General features: G+C 40.0%; 1 protein-coding gene across 1 annotated transcript; it reads right to left on the bottom strand.

Annotated features, from left to right (window-relative positions):
- Positions 1 to 725: 725 nt before the first annotated feature.
- Positions 726 to 2,980, bottom strand: LOC104233058 (methylesterase 17-like). The gene is made up of 4 exons (XM_009786368.2): positions 2,588 to 2,980; positions 2,219 to 2,359; positions 1,236 to 1,379; positions 726 to 1,149 (listed from the first exon to the last, which is right to left on the bottom strand). The coding sequence occupies exons 1-4, from the start codon at positions 2,873 to 2,875 to the stop codon at positions 877 to 879; spliced, it is 846 nt and encodes a 281-aa protein (XP_009784670.1). The 5' UTR covers positions 2,876 to 2,980; the 3' UTR covers positions 726 to 876.
- Positions 2,981 to 27,723: the final 24,743 nt, after the last annotated feature.

The following is a 27,723-nucleotide window of genomic DNA, read 5'->3' as shown; positions in this document are numbered from 1 at the left end:
TGAGAATATTAGCGAGGGCATACGAATGGTTAAATGGCCAAATAGTAGCACTAATGTGGGAGGCTGAATTTTTGTAGAAACTCTCTCTGTGATCTCTCTCCCTCGATTATTTCTTCCGTGGCTCTGTCTTCCCATCCCCTTCTTTCTGTCCCTATCTTAGTTATGTTAATTTCCATTTTGTTATTCTCTAATTCCATGTATTGAATTTTAATTAATCAAAGATCAATTCTCAGTTTCTATTTGCAATTGTGTTGTTTGTTAAATTCATAACATTTATCTTCTATGATTTTATGTGCGAAAATATTTGTATTTGCGTAAATTAAACTAAGGTACAACGTCCAATCAAGTTTTGGAGAGCTGATAAGCTAGACTTCTATCTAGACAACAGGGGAAAACAAAGAGAAGGGGAAATGATATAAAACTCTGCAGACACTTAATTTGTTGCTAATTATCTTCTTTTTATAAGTTGTCTTTGTATCCATATACATTGAACCACTCATCCTGGCGGGCCCCTAAACATACACCATTTAATAATAAATAGGCAAAAAGGAAAGTAGCCCATGCACGTCTCAAACCTGGGACCTTAGCATTATTAACACAATGCTGAAACCAGTTTTGGAGAAGCAGAAAAAATTAATTTCTCTCCAAAAATACTTTTCTGAGAAGCACTTTTGAGAAAATACACTTAGAAGCAGTTTTCAAAAGTTTAGCCAAATACTAATTACTGTTCAAAAGTATTTTTCTAATTAATTAGCTAAACACAAACTACTTCTCACTAAAAGCACTTTTTTTAAAAGTACTTTTAAAAAAAACACTTCTCAAAATAAGCTGATTTTAGAAGTTTGGCCAAACGGACTATATATTTTAGTAACTGCACTAAAAAGAAGCAGCAACCTTGACAAACAGACCGAATAGCGTGAAAGGAGCAGAGAAGAATGGGCTATGATCACTTTCCAAGGTGCACACATGTTGCGGTTGCCATTTTCTGATCATTGCGTCTTGCTGCTCCGGCTTCATCACTCGATCACGCGCCGTTCTTATGTATATTCGAGGCACCCTCTCTGCTCCCTCGCCGCCTTCTTTGAATCGCGCGCTTTGTAACGCTTGAATTGGTCCTGGTCTCAACAACATTGTCGCTAATGTTGAATCCTAATTAAAACCAAATGAAACCAATGTAAAAGATGACATGTATGTTGGTTTCATTTACAATGCTGGTGAAGTGAAGCAATATTTACCTCAAGGGGGCTGATTTGATAAATAATTTTGCGTTGTAAACTTTTCTTAATAACTATACTGGTTGGAGGTTGTTCGGGTCCTGATCCGAATCCTATGTCATATACATCAGCAAATTCTCCAAAATCTGATAAATCGGGGACTCCCTGTTACAATAAGATTAATATATCGTCAAGTACTATTTTGAAAAGCAGGCGGAATAAATTAATTGAAGCAGAATAAAAGACATAGGTTGACAAAAATGCAAAACATCAATTATTATCCTAAATAATGTAAGAACCGCTACAATTTAGGATAGATTAGGTTTTGCTTAAATAAAGAGAGATTCCTTTCACCCTAATCTATTGGGCTAATTGCTTGCAGGAAAATATTGCATAAGGAATTAAGAAATAAGAAATTAAATTATGAATAATATGACATATACTGTAATAATGCCCTTTGGAGGAAGGAGAGGGTCAACTGGACAAGGCCACAACAATCTAAAGCCCAGACATGAAAGAGAGAAAAACACCAAAAATATGTACAGTATATCTGTACATATTACAATAAATAAAGGAGGATGTTATATTACAATATATGTTCTATATAGTAACAGTTCACTATAGCAATCAAAATATGTCAAAATAAATAAAGGAGGATGTTATAAAAAAGTTTGACTATATTGAGGATCGAAGGTGTGAAATTCGATCAAAGGAAGTTAATTAACGGATATAGATTATCAATAGCATTTGGTCGTCCTTGTTCAGGATGACGCAGCTTGTTACGTTTTGTTTCCCACAGACAAATGCCTTTCCTCCGCTCCATCTTGTTTGTTTTTACTCTTTGAAGACAAAATAGACATGTGATGTCCTATTCTCCTTTAGCCTTTAGCTAATAAAACCCTCCTGTGTGCCTATACAAACTTAATGTGTAAGTACGATCTTAATTAATAATATATATATATGATGACGATGATGATGGTTTAAAGAAAGAGGCTACTACTTACATCTTTAACATCTTGTGTAGTCACAAAACCAGTTCTCAACATGGTTGCTGCTATATACACTGCCACCTTTACTTTCTTTGCGAATTTATGGGTTGCATCCGTAACACTCAGTCCTCCAGCGCTATGTCCTACCAATATTACCTATACACAACAAATAAAATCATGCTTAATTTGACCACTAAATTAAAGTATCACAAATATATATGCATGTAATTTTAACCTTTACAAGAAAAATATTTAAACTAAAAAGAAAACTACTTTATCTATAATGAATGTTTTTAGCACAAAGTATATGAAGAGTAGAGTATAATCCATAACTCTAAATTCTGAATTTGTCATTATATTATGAAAGGAGAGTGGAGAAAGGACCTGTTCACTATCAGGCAAAGTAGATGACAAAAAATCGATGAGAGGCTTGTTGTATTCATCAAAAGAAATAATGGTGTTCGGATCAGCTTGGTCGATTCCAGCACCTTTAAGGTCAAGACATGTGACTTTGTAGCCGGAATTCTCCATAAGAGACCTAATTTTGTACCAGCACCACCCTCCTCCCCCTATTCCATGTACTAGGACGAAATGGGTTCGTTGTGGCTGTGGTGGCAGTGGCACCTTCGCCTTCTCTATTTCCAACCTTATGTCTACAGATTCTTCTCCCATCTTGAAAAATGACTAAGCTTTAAAACGTCCTGTGTTTTCAAGCTAAGAGCTAGCTTCAGTTATCAGCTTTAATTTCCTTCTCTTTGTTTTATTTTAGTCAGGAAGGTTCTTATTTATAGTTGGAATAGTTGTTTTGCTGTTTGTCAATATATATAGTTGAGATAGTCATGATGTATACTACATATAATACCATTATATTCCAACATCATTTCCTGTCCTAGTGGAAATATTGATTTTTAATACTCTTTTCGGTTCCAAAATGAATAATGCTTGACGTAGAATGTTGAATTTTGTATGTAATTATTTTAAATTTATCATTCTAGTTTTTATAATGAAATTCTGCATATTTAGAAACTAGAAATTTAGTATTCAATTATTAATTAAAAGACAGTCTGCAAAAAGTCAAAATAAAAAATATTGGTTGACTTACGAATAATGGGACGGATTCAATGATGGATAAACTTTATTGGATTTAGCACTTCTTATTGTTACGTTTGACTTTTTTAAAGTGATATTAAAATATAAATAAAGGTGTATATATTTATATATAGTTCTAAAATTGACTTTGCCCTCAAAATGAACATACATATTCACTTTTATCAAGATGAGAATATGGAATACCTCTAATAATATGAAATCCTTTGCAGTACTTGTTTTAATGGGAGAGATAGAACTCGTACTTAGAAAATCTCAACACAGAAAAGTGACAAAAAATTTTATTGAAACAAAAAATATTGTATCTTCAGTTTTACTAATTAATGACACTACTATCATAAGACAAATTAATTTTAAAATATTTTAACTTTTATATATTAACAGTTATATATATAAATAGCTACACATCAAGTAAAATGAACTTACAACAATAAGTAATTCTTCACACCAAACCTAATAAAGTACTTAAAACTAAAAAAATTGTTAGTGTAATATGCTATAGTATATATTTTTTTTATAATATAAAAGCAAGTACACTCAGAATGATGAAAGTTAAATTCTTGTGAAGACGTGCAATTTTCGAGAATACAGGGAAATTTTTCTTCCTGTTTCATACTTTTATTTTTAAAACTCAAGCTCGTAGACTTGCAGAGGTAGATTCATAATTTGTACATAGTGAATGTATTTTGAAAACAAATACACTATGATTCGGATCAAAGTTGTTGGTTATATCGAACCCATATCATAAATGGTACATTCACCCTTTGACATTGATTTGTTTATTCTGGTTAACATTATTTAAGGAGTTTATTTATATTTTGAAATGCAAATTATACAATACGTTCTAATCATTTAGAGCTAATTATTAATGATTAACCATGACTTAGAGCCTGTTTGGATTGGCTGGAAAAAAGTGGCTTTTAAACATAAGTGCTTGGGCTGGTTTTATAAATACGCAGTTACGTGTTTGGATAAAAGTGCTTAAGCTGGAAAAAAAACTATTGAAATGTTTGGTAAACAAGTGCTAATAAACATTTTTTCTGTTAAAATAACTGAGATGCCCTTAAAGCTGTCAACATTAAAAATAAGCTTATTGATGCATTTTCTTATTTTAAATTAACTCAAATGCAAATTAATTTGTGTATCAATTCAGTTTAAGTTATAATACTGATTAGATAAGATTATTTTAATTAATATGAAGTACTTATTAGGTAAGGCATTACTTAATAATCGTAATTAAAAAATATACTTAATTATAAAAAACAATTCAGATAAAATTACCCACAAAGTAAATAAATTGATGTAAAATAGTTTTCAAAATCGAAGAATCAGGTAAAAGTTACTTTCTTGTTATCTGCTTTCATATTTGATTATGCAAATGAATCAAAAGTGGAATCGGAAGGAATTAGAAGCTGTTGAAGTTGAGAAACAAGTCTTGCCAATCAGTTTAGAATACTCCTGAAGTTATGACACCAAATATGAAGAAATGGGAAGAAAAAGAAACAGGTTAGAGGTTTTAGGAAGATAGGGTACTTTGGAAATTATAGAAGTATGTAAGGGATAATAGGGTAAATTACTTGGTCAAACTCAAGTAGCTTTTAAGCCCAAAAAAAATAAGTTAGGTTTAGTTATTTTGACTTAAAAGCTCTTGACTTTTTGTATTTGTCCAAAAAATACTTTTAAAATGTTTTGAGCCAATCCAAACACCCTCACCCTCTTAATTTATGAAGAATCCAGCAAGCTGTTTTCTCCCAAAAAATAAGAGGAAAACGTTAGACTGGTGTACTGTACGAATCTAGGAATTAGCAAATACATCTTTTCTTTTAAAAAGAAATATAAGTACTTTAAAAAGTCAGTAGGGGAGGGGGAGCGGAGTGGCTGACTACCTTTGGAAAGGTGAGCCTTCAATCATATGGCCATCTATACTAAATTTCATAATTGACAGCTACGATGATAATTGTATGCTTTCTTTAATTTTATTTACTGGACCTTTTTGGACGTACTAAGGGTCGTTTGGCATGAGGTATAGGTAGATATGGTATTGGTATAAAAATTTAATATCACATTAATATTTTATTTGGTTAGTAAATTTGGTATAAATTATTCCGGGATTAAAATTAGTACCGATATAACTTATACCTTATAGGGGATGAGGTAATTAGTATCGGGATAACTTATACATTCTTCTTAGAAATTATACAACTATCATTTTTAATACAACATATCAAACAGTGGATAAAAAATAATATCAGAATAATTAATCGTAGCATAATTAATCTCAACATAACCTATCTCAGCATAAGCCGTATTCAAACCAAACGACCCCTAAAAAGTTAAGATCTATTTGTCTAATCTATGTTACGAAAACCTAGATTAGGAGGTCTAGTACTCAATTCGACATTCATACCACTTGCACGATTTCTTAATGTAATCATCTAATTCCATAAATTTCAAATAGATATATACAAATTCAAAATTTGAAGTTTATGATTGTCTATAACGACCTTTAGTTAATACTCCCTTAGGTTCAAAATAAGTGATTTTTTGGTTATTTTCATACATATTAAGAAATTCACCTTTTAACATTAATTAGCAATAAAATTGATCATATTAACCTTTACTATCTCTTCACATAAATACTCCTAACACATACTCCAATATTAATTACTGCAAGGGCAATGCATGAAAAAAATAATTAATTCATTCTTGAAATCTGAAAAAATCGTTTATTTTGAACCACAAGAAAAATGCCAAAAAATCACTTATTTTGGACCGGAAGGAGTATGCAATAATAATTAGGGTATACATAAAGTAGTGAATTCCCTGAATATATATATAGTATTTGAGTAAAAGTTAATGAGTTACCGTAAGCTCATAGGTTTATGCTCTAATTATGAGTTAATCTTATCTTTGCCCGAGCGACAACTAAACTCTCACAAATTTCAACTAGGCAATTGTGCATCCCACCGTGATGGCAACTTGCACCAACTTGATGCATCTGCTAGTTAATCCCAAAATTTTCTTAACTTCCACAAAATTAAAGCTAGTAACTGCAAAAATTACATCTAAATTTGCACGCTAAACATTTGCAGCATTCCCGAAGAGAGGTAGGGTGAGATGGTTGAGATGGATCCTTTACCTTTAACAAAAGGTCTCATGGTCGTACATTGGAAATTAAGAATCTTTCAATGTGGGCGCTTTATTCCCTTTAATAGGACTAACTAACATTAATTCAGATAAACATGGACATGAGCTTCCGAAACTGAAATGATTGAATAAAAAAAATAAAAAAAATAAAAAAAAAATAAAAAGAGAGAGAGAAGTATTCAATAGCAATAATAATGTCATGCCTCAATCGAACCATGCTTGTATGTTCCAAATATCCTGAAGAACTTAGTTACAGTAGTTTTTCTTCTTAAGTTGAACTATGATGTCAATTTTTACGATAGTTCTTTAGATATTGTTCCTGGCATTTAATTTTATGGTTCTATATGGTGCAACTCATGTTACTAATGTCATGGGCGGCTTTCTAGCCATGCCCCATGACGCCTTGGACGTGCCCTATGGCGTCTTGGCAAGCTTCCCAACGCCTAGAGCTATGGACGGTCACGTGGTCTTGGTCGTGCTAAGTGACTGGCATGCTCATGCCTATGTTGCCCCACCGATAGCCCTCTCCAGCGTCCAACTGCAGGCAGATGCTAACAGCGCCGCACGCGCAGGCAACGCCACGCGTACAGACAGCGCCGCGCATGCAGACTCTGATGCTAAAGACAAGGTTGTTGCCAACGGATCTGCTTTTACCTTGTAGGAATCTAAGTCTTTTCATTGTAAATATAGGGTAGTTTTATTTCCTGTATTTTCATTATGTCTTTCTAGCTTAGTTAAGTCAAATCCTGTAACTTTGGTTTATTTTTTTTTAAGCATTATCATGGAGGATCAAGCAATCAAACTTTCCAGCAAGCAAATAATTTTCTGTACTGGTGTCTCTCCCCCTCGACACCGTCTTGCTTTTATGTAATAGCTTTCATTAATGCAATCAAGCTTTCTTTCATTCTTCTTCTCTTTTCTGTTCTCTCAATTGCTCTTGACATTGGTTTTCCTGTATGGCACTAACAGTCTCGTCTAGCGTACAGAGGGGACCCCTGTTGGTGGATAGTAACTGCACGGACATCAGTTGCTTTGCCTTACGTCACCCTTCCAAGGAATCTCATGAAGGCATCGCGTAACAATTGGTATCAGAGCCTAGGCTCGACATCGGACGAGGGAATATATTGTCATTACCACCATTTCTGACCATGGTGAATCATGGGGACCGTATTGCAGCCCTTGAAGAGACAGTTAACGTATTGCAACCCATCATGAATATAGTGTCTGACAGAAGAACTGGCCTAGTGCAAAGGTTGGATGACTTGGACCGCATGATGCGGCAGGCCGAAGGTGATATTTCAAACATGAGTCGCGACTCTAAAAGAGACCGACAAACGGCAGCCATAGAGGAAGCCAAAATTTTCAGTAAATTCGAGGTGCTCCAACAGGAGGGGACCGAGGATTTACCTTCTAGGGAGCAAGTGGCAGACAGGGTGACTGCCATGCAGCAAACCATAGACAACTTGACAGGTCAGCTCAATGTTGTCAATGTTGCACTACAAGGCCTAACTCGAGGAGGTGAAAACCAGATCGAGGGTGCTGTGAACCTCGCCCCTGTGCCGCAAAAGCTAAAGATTCCTAAGCCAAAACCATACAATAGAACTCATAATGTCAAAGAAGTGGAGAACTTCATTTTCAACATCGAACAGTACTTCGATGCCGTGGGGGAGTTAGAAAAAGAAAAAAAGGTAGCAATTGCCGCCATGTATCTTCAGGGTGATGCTAAACTCTGGTGGCGGATGAAATATGAAGCCATCAGAGCCGACAAAGATACTCCCAAAAATATTGAGTATAATGCGCGGAGAAAGCTATGGGAGCTCCGCCAGACGAATTCAGTGCGGGAGTACATGCGAGAATTCTCTGCGCTCATGCTGAACATACGGGATATAGGGGACAAAGACAAACTATTCATATTCCTGGAAGGTTTGAAACCTTATGCCCGTATGGAGCTGCAAAGACAAAGGGTAGACACTTTACCCAAGGCGATCCAACCAGCGGAATGACTTGGGGACTATCAAGTGGAAGCTCAGAAGTATAGGCCTCAACCGCCTATTCGAAGAGGATACAAAAGGGGTCAGCCTAGTGGTGGTGGCCCTAGAAGAAATGGAGGAGATCGGAGTGTGACTAAATCTAAGACTCCTTCCTCATACGGAAACAGTGATGCGTTTCACAACAACGATCGGAGGAGGAAGCCCCTTCAGGATGACGTCATTGCGTTGGGCCACATTGGAACAATGAGTGCCCATAGGCACAGATGAACGCCATCAAACTTTTGATGATGGGATGGATGACGACACAGATGATGCTTACCAGACAAAACTAATAGGTGCCTTCAACGTACTAGTTTGTTCTATTTTTGAGGCCTTAGAGGGAACCAGTATTGGTATCCGTAATAAGAAGGACCCATACCCAACCACCAAGAAAGTGATAAAGAAGGCGGATGAGAGGACTCCTCTTAACCAAGAGAAGACCTTGATGTTCGTCCAGATTAAAGTTAATGGCAAGCCCATTCGGGTGATGATAGACACAGGCGCTACTTACAACTACTTAGCCTCAACTCAGGTAGAGCGCCTTGGTCTAGTTGTGGGAAAGAGCAGAGGTCGTGTCAAGGCTATCAACTCACCGCCTCAGCTAGTGGGTGGAATAGCCAAAGGAGGGCCAGTGAAGCTTGGTCCTTATAAAGGAAAATTCAACTTGTGTATGGTGATCATAAATGACTTCGAGCTGATAGTTGGGTTGGAATTCAAGAGGTAAACCAATACCATTCCTGTAGCTTATGCAGATATGCTACTGATGATGGGAGCCAACGGGGCAAGGCCCTGAATTATCCCATGCACAACCATAAAGATGGTCGTAGAGAACATCTCGGCCTTATAGTTTAAGAAGGGAGTGAAAAGACATGAACCTACATTCCTGGCTACCTTTTGTATTGAAGATATTGAACGCTCTTCGGGTCTCATTCCGGCACCCGTAAAGGAGCTGCTAAGGGAGTTTGACGATGTTATGCCACAAGACATGCCAAAGCGACTACCGCCTAGGAGCACTGTGGACCATGAGATTGAGTTGGTGCCGGGTGCGAAGCCACCTGCCTGTGCGCCTTATAGAATGTCACAACCTAAACTCGCTGAGCTTCGGACATAGTTGACGAAAATGCTAGACACCGGGATTATAGTGCCCTCCAAGTCCCATTATGGATACCCTGTGCTATTCCAAAAGAAAAAGGATGACACCCTTCGACTTTGTGGGGATTAGCGTGCCCTAAATAAAATCACCGTGAAGAATAAGTACCCTATCCCACTAATGGAAAACTTGTTCGATATATTGGGTGGTGTTATAGTGTACACAAAAATAGACCTGAAGATCGGTTACTAGCAAGTCCAGATTGCTGACGGAGATGAACACAAGACGACCTACATGACAAGATATGGGTCGTACGACTTCCTAGTCATGCCATTTGGCTTGGCTAATGCTTCAGCCACATTTTGCACCCTGATGAACCAAGTCTTCTGGGAGTACATTGACGAATTCATAGTGGTCTACTTGGACAACATTGTGGTATATAGAAAAATATTGGAGGAACGCATGTAGCACCTGCGGAAGGTCCTACCCCTATTGCGGGAGCACAAATTATATGTGAAGTTATCCAAATGCTCATTCGCCCAAAATAGATTGATTTCCTCGGACATGTCATCAAGGAAGGGCGAATCAAGATGGACCAACAAAAGATTCAAGCTTTCATAGATTGGCCACCGCCTAAGGATATCCATGCCTTGAGGGCGTTCATTGGTTGTCATCCACTGTGTACGCCTTTGGAGGCACTATCTGCTGGGAACCCCGTTTGTGGTCAAGATGGACAACACGATTGTTAGTCATTTCATGACCTATCCAAAGCAGAATGGCTGACAGGCTAGGTGGCAGGAACTCCTTGCAGAATTTCACTTTAACCCGGAGTACCGAAGTGGGAAGACTAACCAAGTTGTTAACGCGCTTAGTCGGAGAACTGATCTAGCATCGGTGTACCTACTCGCCACCCTAAGGGGGAGATAAGTGGCCACCACTATAAAAGATCAGATACAGGATCTACTCACCAAGGATCTTGCTGCACAATATTTGGTTGATTTGGTAAGACAGGGCAAGACTCGCCAGTTCTACATAGAAGATGGGTTCCTGAAGGTGAAAGGGAATCGACTTTATGTTCCTAAAGGATGAGATCTGTGAAAGACTCTTCTGATGGAATGTCATGTTACTTTGTGGCCGACCACCCAGGTGAAGAACGGGACATGGCGTTGTTGCGTCGTGTTTATTATTGGCCTCAAATAGCTGATGACGTTGCTCAGTATATGGAGACTTTCCTAGTATGCCAGAAAGATAAGTCAGACTACTTGACACAAGTGGGACTTTTGGAGCCATTGCTAGTTCCAAAGAGACCTTTGGAAAGCGTGTTACTAGATTTCATTACCGGATTGCCCAAAGTCAGAGATATTATAACTATCTTAATTGTGGTGGATCAATTTTCCAAATATGCTACATTTATAGCTGCCCTAACATATATATAAGCAGAATATACAACTCAACTCTTCTTTTCTCATGTTGTCAAATATTGGGGCTTGCCGAAAGACATCGTCAGTGATCGTGACTCTCGCTTCACTTGCAACTTTTGAACTCAGCTCTTCAAGTGCCTCGGGTCCAAGTTGAGCCACAGTTCAAGTTTCCATCTGCAATTTGATGGCCAGACAGAGCAGTTCAATGGCTTGCTGGAGGAATATCTCTGCCATTTTGTTAACGGATCGCAGAAGAATTGGGTGAAGCTTCTGGATGCTGCTCAACTGTGTTTTAATTCACAAAAGAGCTCTAGTACAAATCGAAACGCTTTTGAAATTGTTACCGGACAACAATTGCTACTCCCACACACTGTGAATGCCCCAAACATGTCAAAATCTCCTCAAGCTGCTAGCTTTGTATGGGTTAAAATCTGCCCTAGAATATTTAAGATAAAATAAAACTAAAGAAATAGTCCTCGAGTCATCATCATTCGAGGTCGACTAGGAAGCAACAATGTTTGTGGTCGAGATGCCAACAATGGTCGAGGTCGAGCACTGTTAACGAAGCTACAATGACTAGTTTTCGAAATAGGATATTACAGAGAATATTCTAGTGGATATTCTCTGAATTTGTACTATTATGGTTTGTTAGGAAAATGTCTCATATAAATAGAAAAAAGGAACAATGGTAGAGGGCATGTGACATTCATTTGAACCTCCCAACTAACCTCATGAACGTCATCAGTGAAAGTTGTGAAACAGCAGACGAAGACGCAACGCCCAATGCCTCCCCTAGGAGAGATGGGTCATTACCTCCTAACTGCAGCATCACAACATCTCTTGGTAAGGGAGCCTCCCCATCTATGGGGGAGGAGATGCCCCCAGCTATAAAAGAGCTCCTCGAAGCATAGCTAACTGACACACTAACAAGCATCCTCAATGGCAGGTATTATTCACAATGTCATTAATAATGCAGGTGATAATGCCCTCGCAACCATTTGAAAAGGATGAAGGAAATGGAGAACGAGAACAAGGTACTCCGAGATCAAATGAAAGAACACCAGGAAAGGGTCGATAAAATACCGGGCTCCCCCAAGCTGTTGCCAAAGAGAGACGTCGGTCGGTTCGTCAAATAGTCGTATAATAATGATGTAGCCCCACATGATATACCAAAAACTTTTAAAATGCCTCCCTACCTCAAGATATATGATGGCATAACCGACTCCAAAGATCATGTGACTCATTAAGTCACCGTCGTAAAAGTCAATGACCTCGCCAAGGAAATGGTGTCTTCTATTTTGTTGAAAATGTTCGGAGAAACCCTCACTTGAGGAGCCTTAACATGGTATTCACATCTACCGGCACGATCCATCGAAACTTTTGAAGAAATGGCCGACAAGTTTGTAACGGCCCACGCCAGAGCCAAAAATGCCAAGGCTAGAGTAAACGACATATTTGCCATCAAACAATCTCTAGAAGAGACATTGAGAGACTTCCTCGTGCGGTTAAACAGAGTAAGGATAACTTGCCGAACGTGTCCGAAGGGATGGCGGTCATAGCCTTTTAGAACGGGCTGAGTAGGGACGGTTCAAGGGCAACGAAGAAACTATTAAGTTGGCTGATGAAGTATCCCCCAACCACTTGGGACGAGATCCACAATGCTTATTGCATCGAAGTCCGTGCAGATGAGTACAAACTCAACGGTCCAACCCATCATCTAACCTTAGTACAAAGCGGAGTCGAGAAACGATTGAAGAGACAACGCCAGAAGAGATCACCCTATCCCACGGCCTATCAGGGAACGAAACCAACCTTACATCAGGATGGCCACCGCCTCCTCTCCGTGCTACGAATAAGGTCCATCCAGATACAGGAGGATGACTCATTGGAACGACCGAGGTATGCCCCCTTACTTTCCGCTTACACTTTTTGTGTGTCATCCAAAGAGATAGTCTATGCCCTGGAGAAGCTTGGACCAAAAGTAAAGTGGCCGCAGAATATGAGATCAGACCTAATACCAGAAAGTCCGACGCCTTTTGCGAGTTCCACCAAGAAAAAGGGCACAAAACAAAATACTACATTGCCCTAAGGCAGGAGGTCGTGAATATGCTACGTTAGGGACATCTTAAAAGAGCTGCTAAGCGACAAGGGAAGAACCAATTTCCCCAGAGGGCGCGAACATCAAGGGCCACCTAAAACACCCTCCCCAGCCCATACCATCAACATGATCATCGGATACGATGCATCTATCAATAGCGTGAAGTTCACCACTACATACAAACTCAAGCAATCCATCACCTGCGAACGGTATGACGAGCTCAAAGAGAGTATCGTCTTCGATAAGTCAGATGCCGACAATTTGGTATTCCCTTATCATGGTACTCTCGTCATTACTTTGCAAATTTTAGATACTGATGTCAAATGTATTATGATTGATGACGGAAGTGGCGTGTGCATCATTCATCCCCGAGTACTTACCCAAATAAAGCTTGAGGATAGGATAGTGTCACACTGCATCACACTAACTAGTTTTAACAATGCAATGGAATGGACGTCCGGAGAGAAGTTACCCTCCCTATTTTGACGGCGGCATAACTCTAGAAACAACATTCCATATCATGAACCAAGATACTACGTATAATGCCATAGTAGGTCGATCATGGATACACCCCATGAAGGCCGTCCCTTTTAGCTTATACCAAGTCATCAAATTTCCAACTCTCTAGGGGATATTCAGCATATGAGGAGAGTAACGTACATCCCGGGAATGCTACCGCATTGCTTGAGACATCACATCCTCCTAGTAAATTAAGGACAAAGAAAAAGAGGCATAGCAATCAGCAAGGTCGAGGACAGGACATGACGAGGTCGTAGAAGGTATCCAAGATCCCATCATAGTTGAAGCTGTAAGGTTGACCATAAAAGACCTCGACCCTGTTCAATTAGACTCCAACGATCACAACAAAAAGGCCTATATTGGTTGCAAGCTACATGACCCAGGTGAAATCAGTCAATTCTTAAAAACTAACACAGATTTGTTTGGTTTCACCCATGCAGATATGCCAGGTATCCCAAAGGAAATCGCCACGCACAAACTGAATGTCGACCCATTCCACCCCCAGTAAGACAGGGCAGGCATAAGCTCAACCCCGCAATCAATGACGCGGTACTCGAAGAAGTGGAAAAACTATTGGAAAATGGCTCCATCAAGGAGCTGAAGTACCCCTAGTGGGTTGCCAACGTAGCCATGGTGAAAAAGAAGAATGGGAAATGGCGGATGTGCATGGATTTCACATATTTGAACAAAGCATTCCCCAAGGATTCGTTTCCATCATCGATGTAACGGCCGGGCATGAATTGCTGAGTTTCTTGGATTCTTATTCAGGTTATAATCAAATCCTAATGGAAGAAGAGGATCAGGAAAAAACCACATTCATCACCTATCAGGGGACGTACTACTACAGTGCCATGCCCTTCGGGCTAAAGAATGCAGAGGCAACTTACCAAAGGTTGGTGACAAAGATGTTCAAGGACTAGTTTGGAAAAACAATGAAAGTCTATATAGATGACATGCTTGTCAAGTCCAAAAGGAAAGAAGATCACATCGACCATCTGAGAGAAACCTTCGTCATACTTAGTTGATACAAAATGAAACTGAACCCGAAAATGTGTGTTCAGCGTGGCCTCAGGAAATATTTTAGGTTTCCTAGTATCACAGCGAGGGATAGAGGTCAATCCTGATCAAATCAAAGCCATTGAGGGGATTTCAAAACACTTGACCACCAAAAAGCAAGTTCAAAGGTTGAGTAGTCGTATCGCCGCCCTATCAAGGCTCATTTCATGATCGTCGGATATGTGTCAGAGATTATTCGGCGTGCTCAAGAAGGATAACGGCCTCCAATGGACTTCTGAGTGGATCCAATCCTTGAAGGAATTGAAAGCATACTTGTCGTCGCCACCATTGCTTTCAAAACTGAAGCTAGGGGAACGTCTCCTCGTTTACCTTGTTGTATCCCAAGTAGTTGTAAGTGCAGTCCTGGTCCGAGAAAATAAAGGTATGCAATCCCCCATTTATTATATTAGCAAAACATTAATTGACACCAAGACGAGGTACTCTCACCTCAAAAAACTGGCCCTAGCCTTGGTCGTAGCTTCGCGAAAGCTTAGACCTTATTTCCAATGCCACCCATCTCGATCGTCACGACTTCCCCCCTAAGAAGAATTTTGCATAAACCCGAGCTCTCGGGAAGGCTAGCAAAGTGGGCCATCAAATTGAGCGAGCATGATATCACATACCAGCCGAAACAGTGATAAAGTCACAAGTGCTCGATGACTTCAGCGCAAAAGTAATGCCCGAAGTTGAAAGAGAAGGCGTTCACACTTCCCCCCAAACACAAGACTTCTGGCTCCTGTACACCGATGGCGCGTCCAACGCGTCAGGGTCTGGACTGGGACTCCTACTCGAAGTCCCAACCAGCAAAGTAATTTGCCAGTCTATAAGGTGCCCGGATATGACTAACAACGAGGCCGAGTATGAGGCCATAATTTCAGGTTTGAGGCTAGCACTCAAGTATGGGGAGAAACGGTTAAAGCTACACTATGATTCCCAACTCGCAGTCAACCAAGTCAAAGGGACTTTCCAAATCAAGGAACAACGATTGCAAAAGTATTAGATCGAGATTTACAAGCTTCTGCCCGAGTTCGACGAATGTCAACTTGACCAAATTGCACGAGCACAGAATGTTGAGGCAGATGGCCTCGCTAAGGTAACCGCAACTACCAAGAACATTACAATCGTAGACAGAAGTATAGTCCACCTCCTCAACTCATCGCTAGATTAAGTCGAGGTACGAACCATAAACTTAACTTGGGACTAGCGCTATCGTATTATTACATACTTGCAGGACGGCGTACTTCCAAATGATAAAAAAAGGCCAAGAAACTGAGAATGCAAGCAGCCAGATACAGTACCATCAACAATGACCTGTATAAGAGAACTTACGGTGGCCCTCTAGCAAAAGGCTTGGGCCCAAACCAAACTCGATACGTCATTGAAGAGGTCCACGAGGGCCACTGTGGAGCTCATTTCGGCAATCGGTCTCTGGTCAGATGCCTCATACGGGCAGGATACTATTGGCCCACCATGAAAAAGGAAGTCGCGGACTTCGTGAAAATATTTAAGAAATTCCAAAAGTATGCCCCAATGATTCACCAGGTAGGCGGTCACCTCACCCTGGCCATTCATCAAATGGGGGAATGGACATCGTGGCACCCCTCCCGGCAGGACGAGGTAACGTACGATTCCTTTTGGTTCTAACTGACTACTTTTCTAAGTGGGCGGAAGCGGGGGCATTCGCCAAAATACGGAAACATGAAGTAATCACCTTTATATGGAGGAACATCATATGCATGTTCGGCCTCCCCAAAGAGATCAGTTGCGATAACAGACCCTAATTCACGGGAAAGAAAACCATCAAGTTCTTTGAGAAATGGCATATCAAAAGGATACTCTTGACGCCGTACCACCCCATAGGCAACAAGCAAGTAGAGTCATCCAACAAATCAATACTGAACATCATGAAGAAAAAACTTGAAGACGCCAAAGGACTATGGCCAGAAATATTACCAGAAGTACAATGGGCTTATCGAACAACTCCGAAAATGAGCACAAGAGAGACACCCTACTCTTTGGTCTATGGGACTGAGGCAGTAATACCAGTCAAGGTCGATGAGCCCAGCCTAAGAGTATTCCCATAAGAGCGGCACAAGCAACAATGATGGTCGAAGACATGAACTCGATAAAATCAACAAATAGAGAGATATGGCTTATATAAGAATGATTGCCCAAAAATAGCAAGCATAGCATTATTATAATAACAAAGCAAAGGTTAGGTCACTCAAAATCGGAGACTACATGCTGAAAGCTAAAACCCAAGCAAGCAAAGATCCCAGGGAAGGTAAGTTGGGAACAAACTGGGACGATCCTTACAAAATCACAACAAAAGAAAATAAAGGATCATTTTAGCAAGAAACGATGGAATGAAAGCTACTACCAACCAACTGAAAATATCAGCCACCTCAAGTACTTCTACTTCTAAAGGAAAGGATGCCCCCCAAATCATACTTTTTATTCCCTCACTTGAGTTTTCTCCCAATTGTGTTTTCTCGAGGAGGTTTTTAACGAGGTGACGAAGGGAACACCCCAAGTTGAAGTACGCAAAGGCAAGACCCTGATTTCCATTTCATTTCTCGACCTATCACTACTCTCCAGATCGACCAATGAAGCGACTAGGTAAACCGGGGCTGGGACTGGAATGCCAGCCAACACCCAAAGTCTGTAAATTTCTCCAAGTATGTAACAAATTGAACAATTTCAAGACAATAAACTTTACACTTACTAGCGCATTTCTCTTAAATTTAGGTTATGTTCGACCTCGCTCGAGCTAACACCTACTGGCCCTCGGCCAAAATTAATTTAGATTATGTTCTACCTCGCTCGAGCTAACACATACCTGCCCACGACCACAACTGAATTTTAGGTTATGTTCGACCTCACTCGAACTAACACCTACCGTCCTTCGGCCATAATTAATAACATAATTAATTTAGGTTATATTCGACCTCGCTCGAGCTAACACCTACCGCCTCTCGGTCATAATTAATTTAGGTTATGCTCAACCTCGCTCGAGCTAACACCTACCAGTCCTCGGCCATAATTAATTTAGGTTATGTTTGACCTCGCTCGAGCTAACACCTACCAGCTCTCGATCATAATTATATTTAGGTTATGTTCAATCCTGCTCGAGCTAACACCTACCGGCCCTCGGCCATAATCAAGTCAGGTTATGTTTGACCTCGCCCGAACAAGAAACACAAGCAAAAACACACAAATGTAGAAAAACTAACCACAGAAAAGGAAATAGATGCAGAAAACAATATGAGCATTCCATATTCATACTTAAACATTTTTTACAAAGGCTCGTGAAGACGCCTACAAAAATACACAAGCTTACAACAAAATAAGGAAAGAAGGAGAAAAACGATTCATCGCTGCCGTCAGGGCCTTCGTACCATTGCCCTGACCACCTAGGCCATGTCGATCTCCCCCTTCATCATCACCATCGCCTTCAGCGTATGCGACATCATACCAGGCATTCTCTTCAAACTGGTCCACGCCCACGTACCCCTTATCATTACCAGCCTCAAGCATGGCGGGATCATATCCACAGGCGACCCGAGCCTCGTAGGCCTTAACATGAACATCATCAAGGGTGGCCACAGAAATAGACCCCACCTTATACGAATTGCGGAACACATCCAACCGAGCTTCAACATGAATCCATTCCTTGTATAGGTCCCGGGGAACGTTTGGGAAATTCGAAGTGCGAGAGGATGACGACTGCACAAGTAGTTGAGCCTTATCAGCCTCTAAGGTGGCCACCCGATCCTAGAGGAGGGAGTTGTCTCTTTCTAGCGCTCTGATACTCTCCTCCAATCTATCTTCTTTTGCCTTCGTCGTAGATTGGTCAATCTCCCGCTTGGCCCGTAGAATCTTATTTGCCAACTCTAACATCTCCGACCTTTTCTGGGCTTCTAAATGGGAAGACTCTGCCTTCTCTAGCTCATTCTATTTCTTGGAGACCACGTCATGAAGGACCTCCATCTGTAGGCGGCACTCTTCCAATTGCCTACGCAACTCAACCACTTGTGTTTGGAGGTTGCCACATTGGGCTTCTATGGCTCTACTGGCCTCGAGCTCTTCCTCCTTACTTCTAAACGTCCCCTCAAGGACACTGCACTTCTCGATGACCCTCACCAGATCGTCATCCTTCTCTTTCAGTTCATCACGAAGGGCCTGCAAATTGCCTCCCTCACCAAACCGCCTGTGAAACTCCCCGTACTTTCCATGGTACTCAAAATATTTGCATTGCAACCTTGAAAATATTGCCTTATGCTTCTCCTTACTTCGGGCACTTTCAATCTCCAAGATCATGGTTTGCAGTCATAAAAAGAAAGAAAAAGAAGGAAAGCAAAAATGAGAACATCCCTGCTGAAAAAGGCAAAGCACTAAACAATTTTTTTCTTTTTTGGAACATAATGGACAGGAAAACGAAACCTTGAAATACTTACCCTGAGAGCAAGGTCGGCTATGCTCCTTGATAAGGTCACATCGTCCAGCTCTTTGAGGGTTTCACCCTCCATGTCGGAGCAAAAGGGGCCAAGGGCAGGGACTACATTCTCTGTATTCTTTAAAAGATCACGATCCATAGGGATCGCAATGGTCTGCATAGATCCCTCTAGCCTCACCTCGAGCTGGGTAAACCCTTCTTTCACCATCCTCAGCTATACAGTGTCAATGTCTGAACCTTGTCTCATAGCCGTCTTCGGCAATGTCTTTTCTCTCCCATCGGCCGGTGAAAAAGTATCATCAACCGGCTACGAGGTCGACGGCCCTTCTTGCCAAGAAGTATCAAAAGTCTTAGTATCCGGCCCTTCGGTTTTCGTCATCATAGAAGGGAAAGGTACACCCTCGACGGCCTCTGCCGACTTCGAAAACTCAAACGCCGGTCTGACATCATCTTCTATAATAATAGTCGCGGTCTCAAAAAGCATGAAATCGTCCATCACCGAATCAACGGATCGGGCAACCTTGTCGCCCACGTCCACTGACCTCCTCTTACGTGGCATTAGGTCCCCATCACCTAGTAGTGGCTCCTCCTCTTCATCTTTGAGACGATACAAGGGAGAAATCGAGGCTTCCACTATCGAAGTCTCCACAAACAAAGAAGGATTTAACGTAGAAGCAACAACAGGCGAGATTGAGGAACAGCCAGAATCAACCACGGTCGTAAAAGGTGCAGGAGCCGAGAGGCGGCAGCTTTCCTCTTACGAAACGTAGGGGCAAGAGCTTTTGACCTCCTCGACGACCCCCTAGCTGAAATTAAAGGAAGCACAAAAGGATAAGAGAGTTAGCCAAAATAACCACAGAAGAGAAATAACCAACAAAGTAAAGACTAGAGTAACTTGCTAGTCGAAGGGGGAGCCTAACCAAACCTCTTGAAGAAGCCCGACCACTCATGAATTCCCGCGATGTGAGGGAGGAGCTGGCCGACCCAACCATAAATGTCCTCGACCAAAGGGGAAAGCAAGGTCTTGGCTGCATATGAAAAGAACGAGGGGTCAGAATCCACAACTAAGCAAAGTAAACCAAGTACCTATGTGCAAGGGAGCTAGGCACTTACGAGTGCACTTCCAAGCTTCAGGAAAGTAATCGACGTTGGCTACCACGTCTTCAGTTCTAACGAAGAAGAAGTTGAGCCAGAACTGGCAGTTAGACTTATCGTCCATCTTCACCACCAGGCATTTTCCTCCTCGGTGTCGGAGATTCAGTATTGCCCCTTATAAAAGCTAGGGGCGAACAAGTGCATCAGATGTCAAAGTATGATCTCGACCCCGACCAATTCAGCAAACTTGGCAAGCATCCTGATGAGCTTGTAAGCATACGACGCGAGTTGAGTCAGGCAAACACCATAGAAGCAACAAAATTCCTCCATCTGAGGGAGGAGAGGAAAAGTGGCCGACATGAATGAGGTAGGCGTAGAATGCACAATACCCAGGACGGTGGTGCTACACCGCATCCCATCCGGCGGGAATCAATTCGACGTGGTCAGGAAGGCCATACATCGCTTTGAGATCTGACAAATCGGCCTCCGTCATCGCCAATTTAAAGGTTCCACGCTCGGCTTCAGGCATCTTCGAGAAATTAGACCTGACGTCGAGGTTGTGAGGAACTATCTCTTCCACAGTCGGGAAGCTTCTGTCCTCTATAGCAGTGGGAACACTCTCCACATTACGAGGAAAGTGAATTGCCAGTTGGACCGGGTCACTACCTTCGCTGGGCCCATAAGGTACGTTAGACATATTTTCAACAAGAGAAAGAAAGGTATCAATTTACAGAGAATCAAAAACGATAGAGATCATTGGAACAAAAAGAAAAAATGCACACCATTGGAGGAAGAAGAAGAAGGTACAGAGTTTTTGATGCAAGGATTTCGTAAAGGTTGAAATTATACCCACACACCCCTATTTATAGAAATTCAAGCATTGAAACAAAGGAATTGATTCATCATTATCTGGCATTGCAACTAAAGCGGAAGAATCAATCAAAAAACGCACGTGAAATGAAGCAACACATCGGGAAAATGCATCATAATGATGAATGATGTCATGAAGTCACCCTGATTCATGGAACTCACAACTCCAGAGTTTGTGGTTCAAAAAGGGCCACGCTGCCAACTCGCCCCAATCATCACTACCCGGCTAGCTCGCTCAATTGTGTCAACTGCACTAAACAGAATTCGCTCATCAAGCCCATATGAGGCCAGCCTCAATAAGCGGAGGGACTAACTGTATGAGTCAAAATTTATCCTAGAATATTTAAGATAAAATCACACTAAAGAAAGAGTCATTGATTCGTCATCAGTCGAGGTCGACTAGGAAGCAACGAGATTTGTGGTCGAGATACCAACAATGGTCGAGGTCGAGCACCGTTGACGAAGCTATAACGGCTAGTTTTCGAAATAGGATATTAAAGAGAATATTCTAGTGGATATTCTCTGCACTTGTACTATTAGGGTTTGTTAGGAAAATGTCTCATATAAATAGAAAAAAGGGACAATGGTAGAGGGCATGTGACATTCATTTGATAAGAACAGACTTTTGGTAAAATATTCTCTCTCTCTTTCTCTCTCTCTCTCTCTCTCTCTCTCTCTATATATATATATATATATATATATATATATATATATAAGATACAAATTCTACCTTTTCATCAAGATTCTCGTTCATATTATTCCATACTTTTCCATCAGATTCGAGAATAATTCAAATATTCTAGGATTTCTCTGTCACTCATCATTGTCAGGAGAGACAATCATCTAGTTCATCCTTTATTGGGTGAATCACTCCTCGTATTTACTCAAATGTCATTTATTGTTATTTATTGCTAATTAGCGCTCATACTTTTTGGGAAATTAATGCATGTTGTTATCAATCCACCACTAGATGTGTTTCACATTAGTCACGTTTTCGGAGCTCACATCTAAAAATATTATTATTAACTAAGTTTAATCCATTATCGTATAACTCAACTGTTTTAACCAAAGTTATGTTTTTTGGTCAAACAAGCTTCTCGAAGGAATGGAAGCGAAATTTGGAGATAGCGCAGAGCTATCTTGTCAAAGCCCAAGAGCAAATGAAAAAGCGTGCTAATCAAAATCGTCGCTTTGTTGAATATCAAGTAGGAAACAAAGTGATGGTGAAAATCCCAAAGTGCTACTTGTTTGCAGGGGTCCATGACCCTCACCTATTGCAAAAGTACATTGGACCCTTGTCCGTTGAGAAGCGCATTGGAAAAGTCGCATACCGGGTGGATACCCCAGCCTGGTGGAAGATTCATCTAGTCTTCTATGTTAGCCTTTTGAAACCGTTTCGGGAAGACATGGAGGATCCTTCGCGGAGCCAACTCACAATACCCAGTATTTGAGGCCCTAATTCAATCGGGAAGACGGGTAGAAGCTATTCTCGATGATTGAGTGATTCATGCTTTAAGAAAAGATTACCAAGAGTTCCTAGTGAAATGGCAGGGTTGTGATACAGAGAAGAATACTTGGGAGAGGGGAACAAACCTCAAAGACAACAAGAACCTGATCGAAGATTATCTTGCAAGTAAGGCGCCAAGGACATCACCAACTCAGGTGGGGGAGAATGTCATGGACGGTTTTTCCGCGATGCCTCATGACCCCCTGGATGCGCCCCATGGCGTCTTGGCAAGTCTCCCAATGCCTAGCGCCATGGATTACCCCGTGGTCTTGGCCGCGCCAAATGACAAGCGCGCCTTGCCTATGTCGCCCCCTAGATAGCCCTCGCCAGCGCCCAGCTGCAGGCAGATGCCTACAGCGTCGCGCGTGCAGACTCTGATGCTAAATAAAAGATTGTTGCCAACGGACCTGCTTCTACCTTGTAGGAATCTAAGTCCTTTTCATTATAAATATAGAGTAGTTTTATTTCCTGTATTTCCATTATGTCTCTCTAGCATAGTTAAGTCAAGTTCTGTAACTTTGGTTTATTTTTTTAAGCATTATTGGGGGATCAAGCAATCAAACGTTCTAGCAAGCAAATAATTCTTTGTATTGGTGTTTCTCCCCCTCGACACTGTGTTGTTTTTCTGTAATAGCTTTCATTAATGCAATCAAACTTTCTTTCATTCTCATTCTCTTTTCTGTTCTCTCAATTGCTCTTGACATTGGTTTTCTCGTACGACACTGACAGTCTCGTCTAGCGTACGGAGGGGATCCCAGTTGGCGGATAGTAACTGCACGAACAATGGTTGCTTAGCCTTACGTCGCCCTTCCAAGGAATCTCAGGAAGGTGTCACGTAACATTAATCATGTAAGCAAAATGTGTCTGATTGGACATTTTGATCTGTTACAAGTGCCCGGTCGGACAAAGCCTACTTAAGGTGTCTAAATAAAAAATTACCGCAACTTTAGGTGCGTCCATATATATTAAACCTTTTATTGTGTTGGAACAATCTATGTTGCGAGTTATGTCTTCAACTCCAAGATCTTTACTACCGGCCAGTTAAATTCACCTGTTTCTATTAACTTAAAAAAGGTCTTGTTCTGATAGCTCTTCTAGACGAAGGATAAGTAGATTGATCACTTTCTGGCGGATTGTTATCAAAAGGAAACCATTAAAGGCAATAATTGCGAGGAAAAGCAAAATCTTTGGGGCCAGTAAAAGAGAAAATGTGCATGTTTACCTTTTTAGCAAACAAATCCTTTGGCTGCCAAAAGAGTATCACTCAAGAAACCCAAGCACCCATCATTATCACCTCGCAAATAGTACATGATAAAGAGAGTAACTGAACCAACACTAGTAAAAAAAATAGAGACGGATTCAGGATTTAAACTTTATAAGTTTAATTTTTAAGATTTTTAGTATTTAACTTATTATATTTTTAAATTTATAGATTTATAACCACCATTTGTAGCAATTTTGGTGAATGTTTAAATATAAATTAATGGGTTCAAATGAATACGGTATCGCTATTCTATATCCGCTTCTGATAAAGAATTTATATTATTATGTTTATACTAATAAATAATAATATAAGATTCTTTTAAACTATTCGTGCAATTTCACTTTTTTAAAACATGTATTTTCCTGTCCACTATCACACGGAATTTTAACTTGCATGAAAATACGTGATAAGCAGAGGCGGAGACATGCATATATGATCTGAGTGTATCGCAGTATGCGAATATAATATGGACTATTTTGTGGTAAACGGTGGCCACGTTAGGTTGTCTCACTTCAGTGCGAGACAGTTAATTTGTCCTTCAACACTTCAAATTCTCAAACCCCACAAATTCTTGATTTCTTGATTTGCCCTTGATCCTGTTTTTGCACACGAAAATGTGCTCGACGACTTTTTTCTTTTTCTTTTGGTGACTACACGATGATAAGTTTTTGTGTTTCAGAGCTAAGATTCTGAATTTAATTTACTACCTTAAATGTTAAATCTTCAAATAGTTTTGGATGCCTTATACATGTTATGCTCATGTTAAAATTTTACAAATGGCCAGACGTGGACCTATACTTGAAGAAGAGGGATCATCGGATCTGTATATATATGTTTAAAATGGTTATATATTTTGCTTGGAACCTTAAGATGAAAAGTCTAATAGTGATACTAGTTGAACAATTCGATCATGTGTGCCTCGCCGGCCGCCACCTTCAAATCCTTTGTCCGCCTACAAATTGCTAGATACAAAAGGAAAAGTTGTTGACCTCCATAACTATTGGGTGTGCAAACAAGGTCCTACATTGGTAGTTGAAAAGAATAGGAGCCTACATATAAGGTGTAAGGATCTCTTAATGGTGTGAGGCATTTAGAGAAAAACTATACAGGTTTGTCCCAAAACGGGTAATATTACACCATTTGAAGAATATCATTGGGTTGTTTTAGCCCAACAACTTGTATCAGAGCCCAAGTTTGGCAGGGCGAGTATGGAGATAGCAAAGTGATGGTGCGGGGCGGTGCGCACACAAGAAGAAGCTAGTTGCGGGCTTCGGTTGCCATAATACTTAACAATGTGGGTGACACACATTGATTCTCAAAAATTGACCCGTGAATAGTCACAACGGTCACATGAAACTTAGTTTGAGGGAAAGACCCGTGAATCGTGGTAGTGAGCCACGTGAAACTTAGCCCAACAATAATGTAATCTCTTTGAAGCGAAATGGTTTCTTTCCCATTTAGGAATTCCTCACAGGAAACCGTTGATTTTGTGATGACTAACTTAATTGGCGAAAGATAGAAGAGTTGAATAGATTATTTTGCCTAGCAGATGTGAATGTTATCTTATCTATTGTAATCTCCACTTCCAGGGTAAAGTATATAGTGATAATTTGGCATTGCATATGGCGGAGAAACTTCGAGTCGAATTAGGGTATCAATTAACTAGGAATATTCTTGATGGATAAGATAGAAGACAAGTAAACGTACAATATCTAGTTTGTCACTGATCTTTTGACAAGGGATTTTGGGACTTTTTGTAGATTATGGGGATTCAAAATAAAGTGATGAAATACTTTGTTAGGAAACGTGCTGTCAGCTGTTAATTAGTTAAACAACGAGGAGATTGGGAGATGTATTTGAATTGGGGTTAAGTCGTACTGTGTACCGTTAGTATAAAAATATATACATTATTAGGTTATTTATAAGGTAATTATAGGTAATCTTTCTGACAAATATTAACTAATATAGTGAAAATGATAACTAGCATACTATCACAAGTTAAACTACTTTGTAGTGTAATTAAATAGAAATTTAAGTATATATAAATCCAGATGGATTTATCATGTGTGATCCGTGGGTAAGAATCTAAAAAACAGTGGACCATGATTTTTGTATGTCCCAAATCGCAGTTCGAGTGGCAAATGTTTAGAGGTACCAATTGTTTCTGAAAATAAAACAATTTTCCAACTCTTTATGGTTGCTTAAATTAAGCGTCATAAAAAAAAGAGTAGAAATGCTTGATATTTTCATAATGAAGTGGGCGCCAAAAGAAAATTTTCAAAAGCTGTGTTTGAGTTTAATGAATTTGAAGATACCACTCTCTTGCCCTTCTTCTATACTCTTTTGAGAAATAATGATGATGAAACACTAATAGTATCCCACGATGGATACTAATGCTTATAAAGAGTTAATTTCTCAAATGATCTTCAGGTTAAGTTAATTAATTAAGGAGTAAATTAGTTTTTTAGTCGCCATAATACCATTCAACCTAACTCAACTTTCCCAGGAAATTAAAGCAATTTATTCGGAAAATCAATTTTTCAATGCTGAAAGATGATGAGGGATACCATGTCATGCACTAAACTTTCGAGTTTCACAAATGATCATGCAACTTGCGAGTTTTTGTAAAGTCTCCTTTTGTTTCTTAGATACACTCCATGCCAAGTCAATAATATATATTTGATTAATGTTTTCTTTAAAGACATATGGAAGCTTACATATTGTATATATTCATGTTGCTCATATCTAAACATTGCCCGTAGACAGTAAAGCGTGAGGGACATTAATTAGATTGGAACTTGGGACGGTCGATCACATGAGAAAACAGTGCATGTGAGGGCTTCCTGCAAAAAAGGAAAGCATGTCTCTTTTCTTGGTGATTTTAGCCCATTCTTTCTTCGGTTTTTCTTTATGATTGTAGTCCATTCTTTCTTTTTTATGATTCTATTCCAATGTTTTGTACCGAATTTGCTACTTGTCCATGGTCGATTTGCATTAGCACAGAATGATATAGGATAGAAGAGGATGAATCAATTCTCTCTGTGGTTTCTTTTTATCTCTCTTATCAAATAGATATGCCATATATTCGATATAATTTAAAAATTAATTCGTACCCTGGCAAAGTTAGAAAAATGTTATAGGCAAATTATGGAAAAAATTAATTAGTGGCATCTTAGACATTTGTATAGCTAAAACCAGGGACACTTTAGTCCTTTCCATCAAAGTCGTTAGGGAGTTGGTAAGGTGGTTAGGAAGTTAGTTACAATTAGAGGGGTTAAATATTGTGTAACAGGTTGTAACGGTTCATTGTGTTGGAGGAATCATTTCTGTCAATAATATCAATTTCTACATTCTCTTAAACTCTAATTCTCAAGCATTAGTGCATATTTGTTCAGGAATTATTCTCCATCTTCGATTCCTTAGGACTGCACTGTTGGAGTTCTTCATTGATCTCATTTCATTGGTATTAGAGCGAGGCGAATTCCGATCAGAAACATGCCGGAAGCAGGCACAAAAAACGGAGATATGAGGCGTGAGATGGATGAGTTACGCGAACAAGTGCACATGCAGGGGGACGCATTGGGTGAAATCAAATAGATGTTAGTAGCTATGTCTACTAACAATGGAGCTCCGACGACTCAATAGCCCCTGAAACGACAAAAAATGGGGGAAATCATCCACAAGGTAATAACCCTTGAAAACAAGAATATGAAGGTTTCCAAATTGGGAAGATTATGTGAGGGTTGTGTATCTTAGATTTGGGGACATTGAACACGCAGATCCCATGAAGGAGTTGATGGCTTTTAAACAAACTGGGGGTGTTCAAGAGTTTCTTGATAAGTTCGATGAATTGTTGAATC

Source organism: Nicotiana sylvestris, chromosome 3 (genome assembly GCF_000393655.2).
Source record: "Nicotiana sylvestris chromosome 3, ASM39365v2, whole genome shotgun sequence".
Lineage (NCBI taxonomy): Eukaryota > Viridiplantae > Streptophyta > Magnoliopsida > Solanales > Solanaceae > Nicotiana > Nicotiana sylvestris.
Note: the sequence above shows the minus strand (reverse complement) of the source record. Positions and strands in the feature narration are given on the sequence as shown.

What these genes read in the sequence shown, in the direction of transcription:
- LOC104233058 (XM_009786368.2), bottom strand. Translation starts at nt 2,875, where the DNA reads ATGGGAGAAGAATCTGTAGACATAAGGTTGGAAATAGAGAAGGCGAAG. An exon ending in CTACACAAGATGTTAAAGAT is followed by an intron (nt 1,380 to 2,218) that starts GTAAGTAGTAGC and finishes TTATTGTAACAG; the next exon opens with GGAGTCCCCGATTTATCAGA. An exon ending in ATCAAATCAGCCCCCTTGAG is followed by an intron (nt 1,150 to 1,235) that starts GTAAATATTGCT and finishes GGTTTTAATTAG; the next exon opens with GATTCAACATTAGCGACAAT.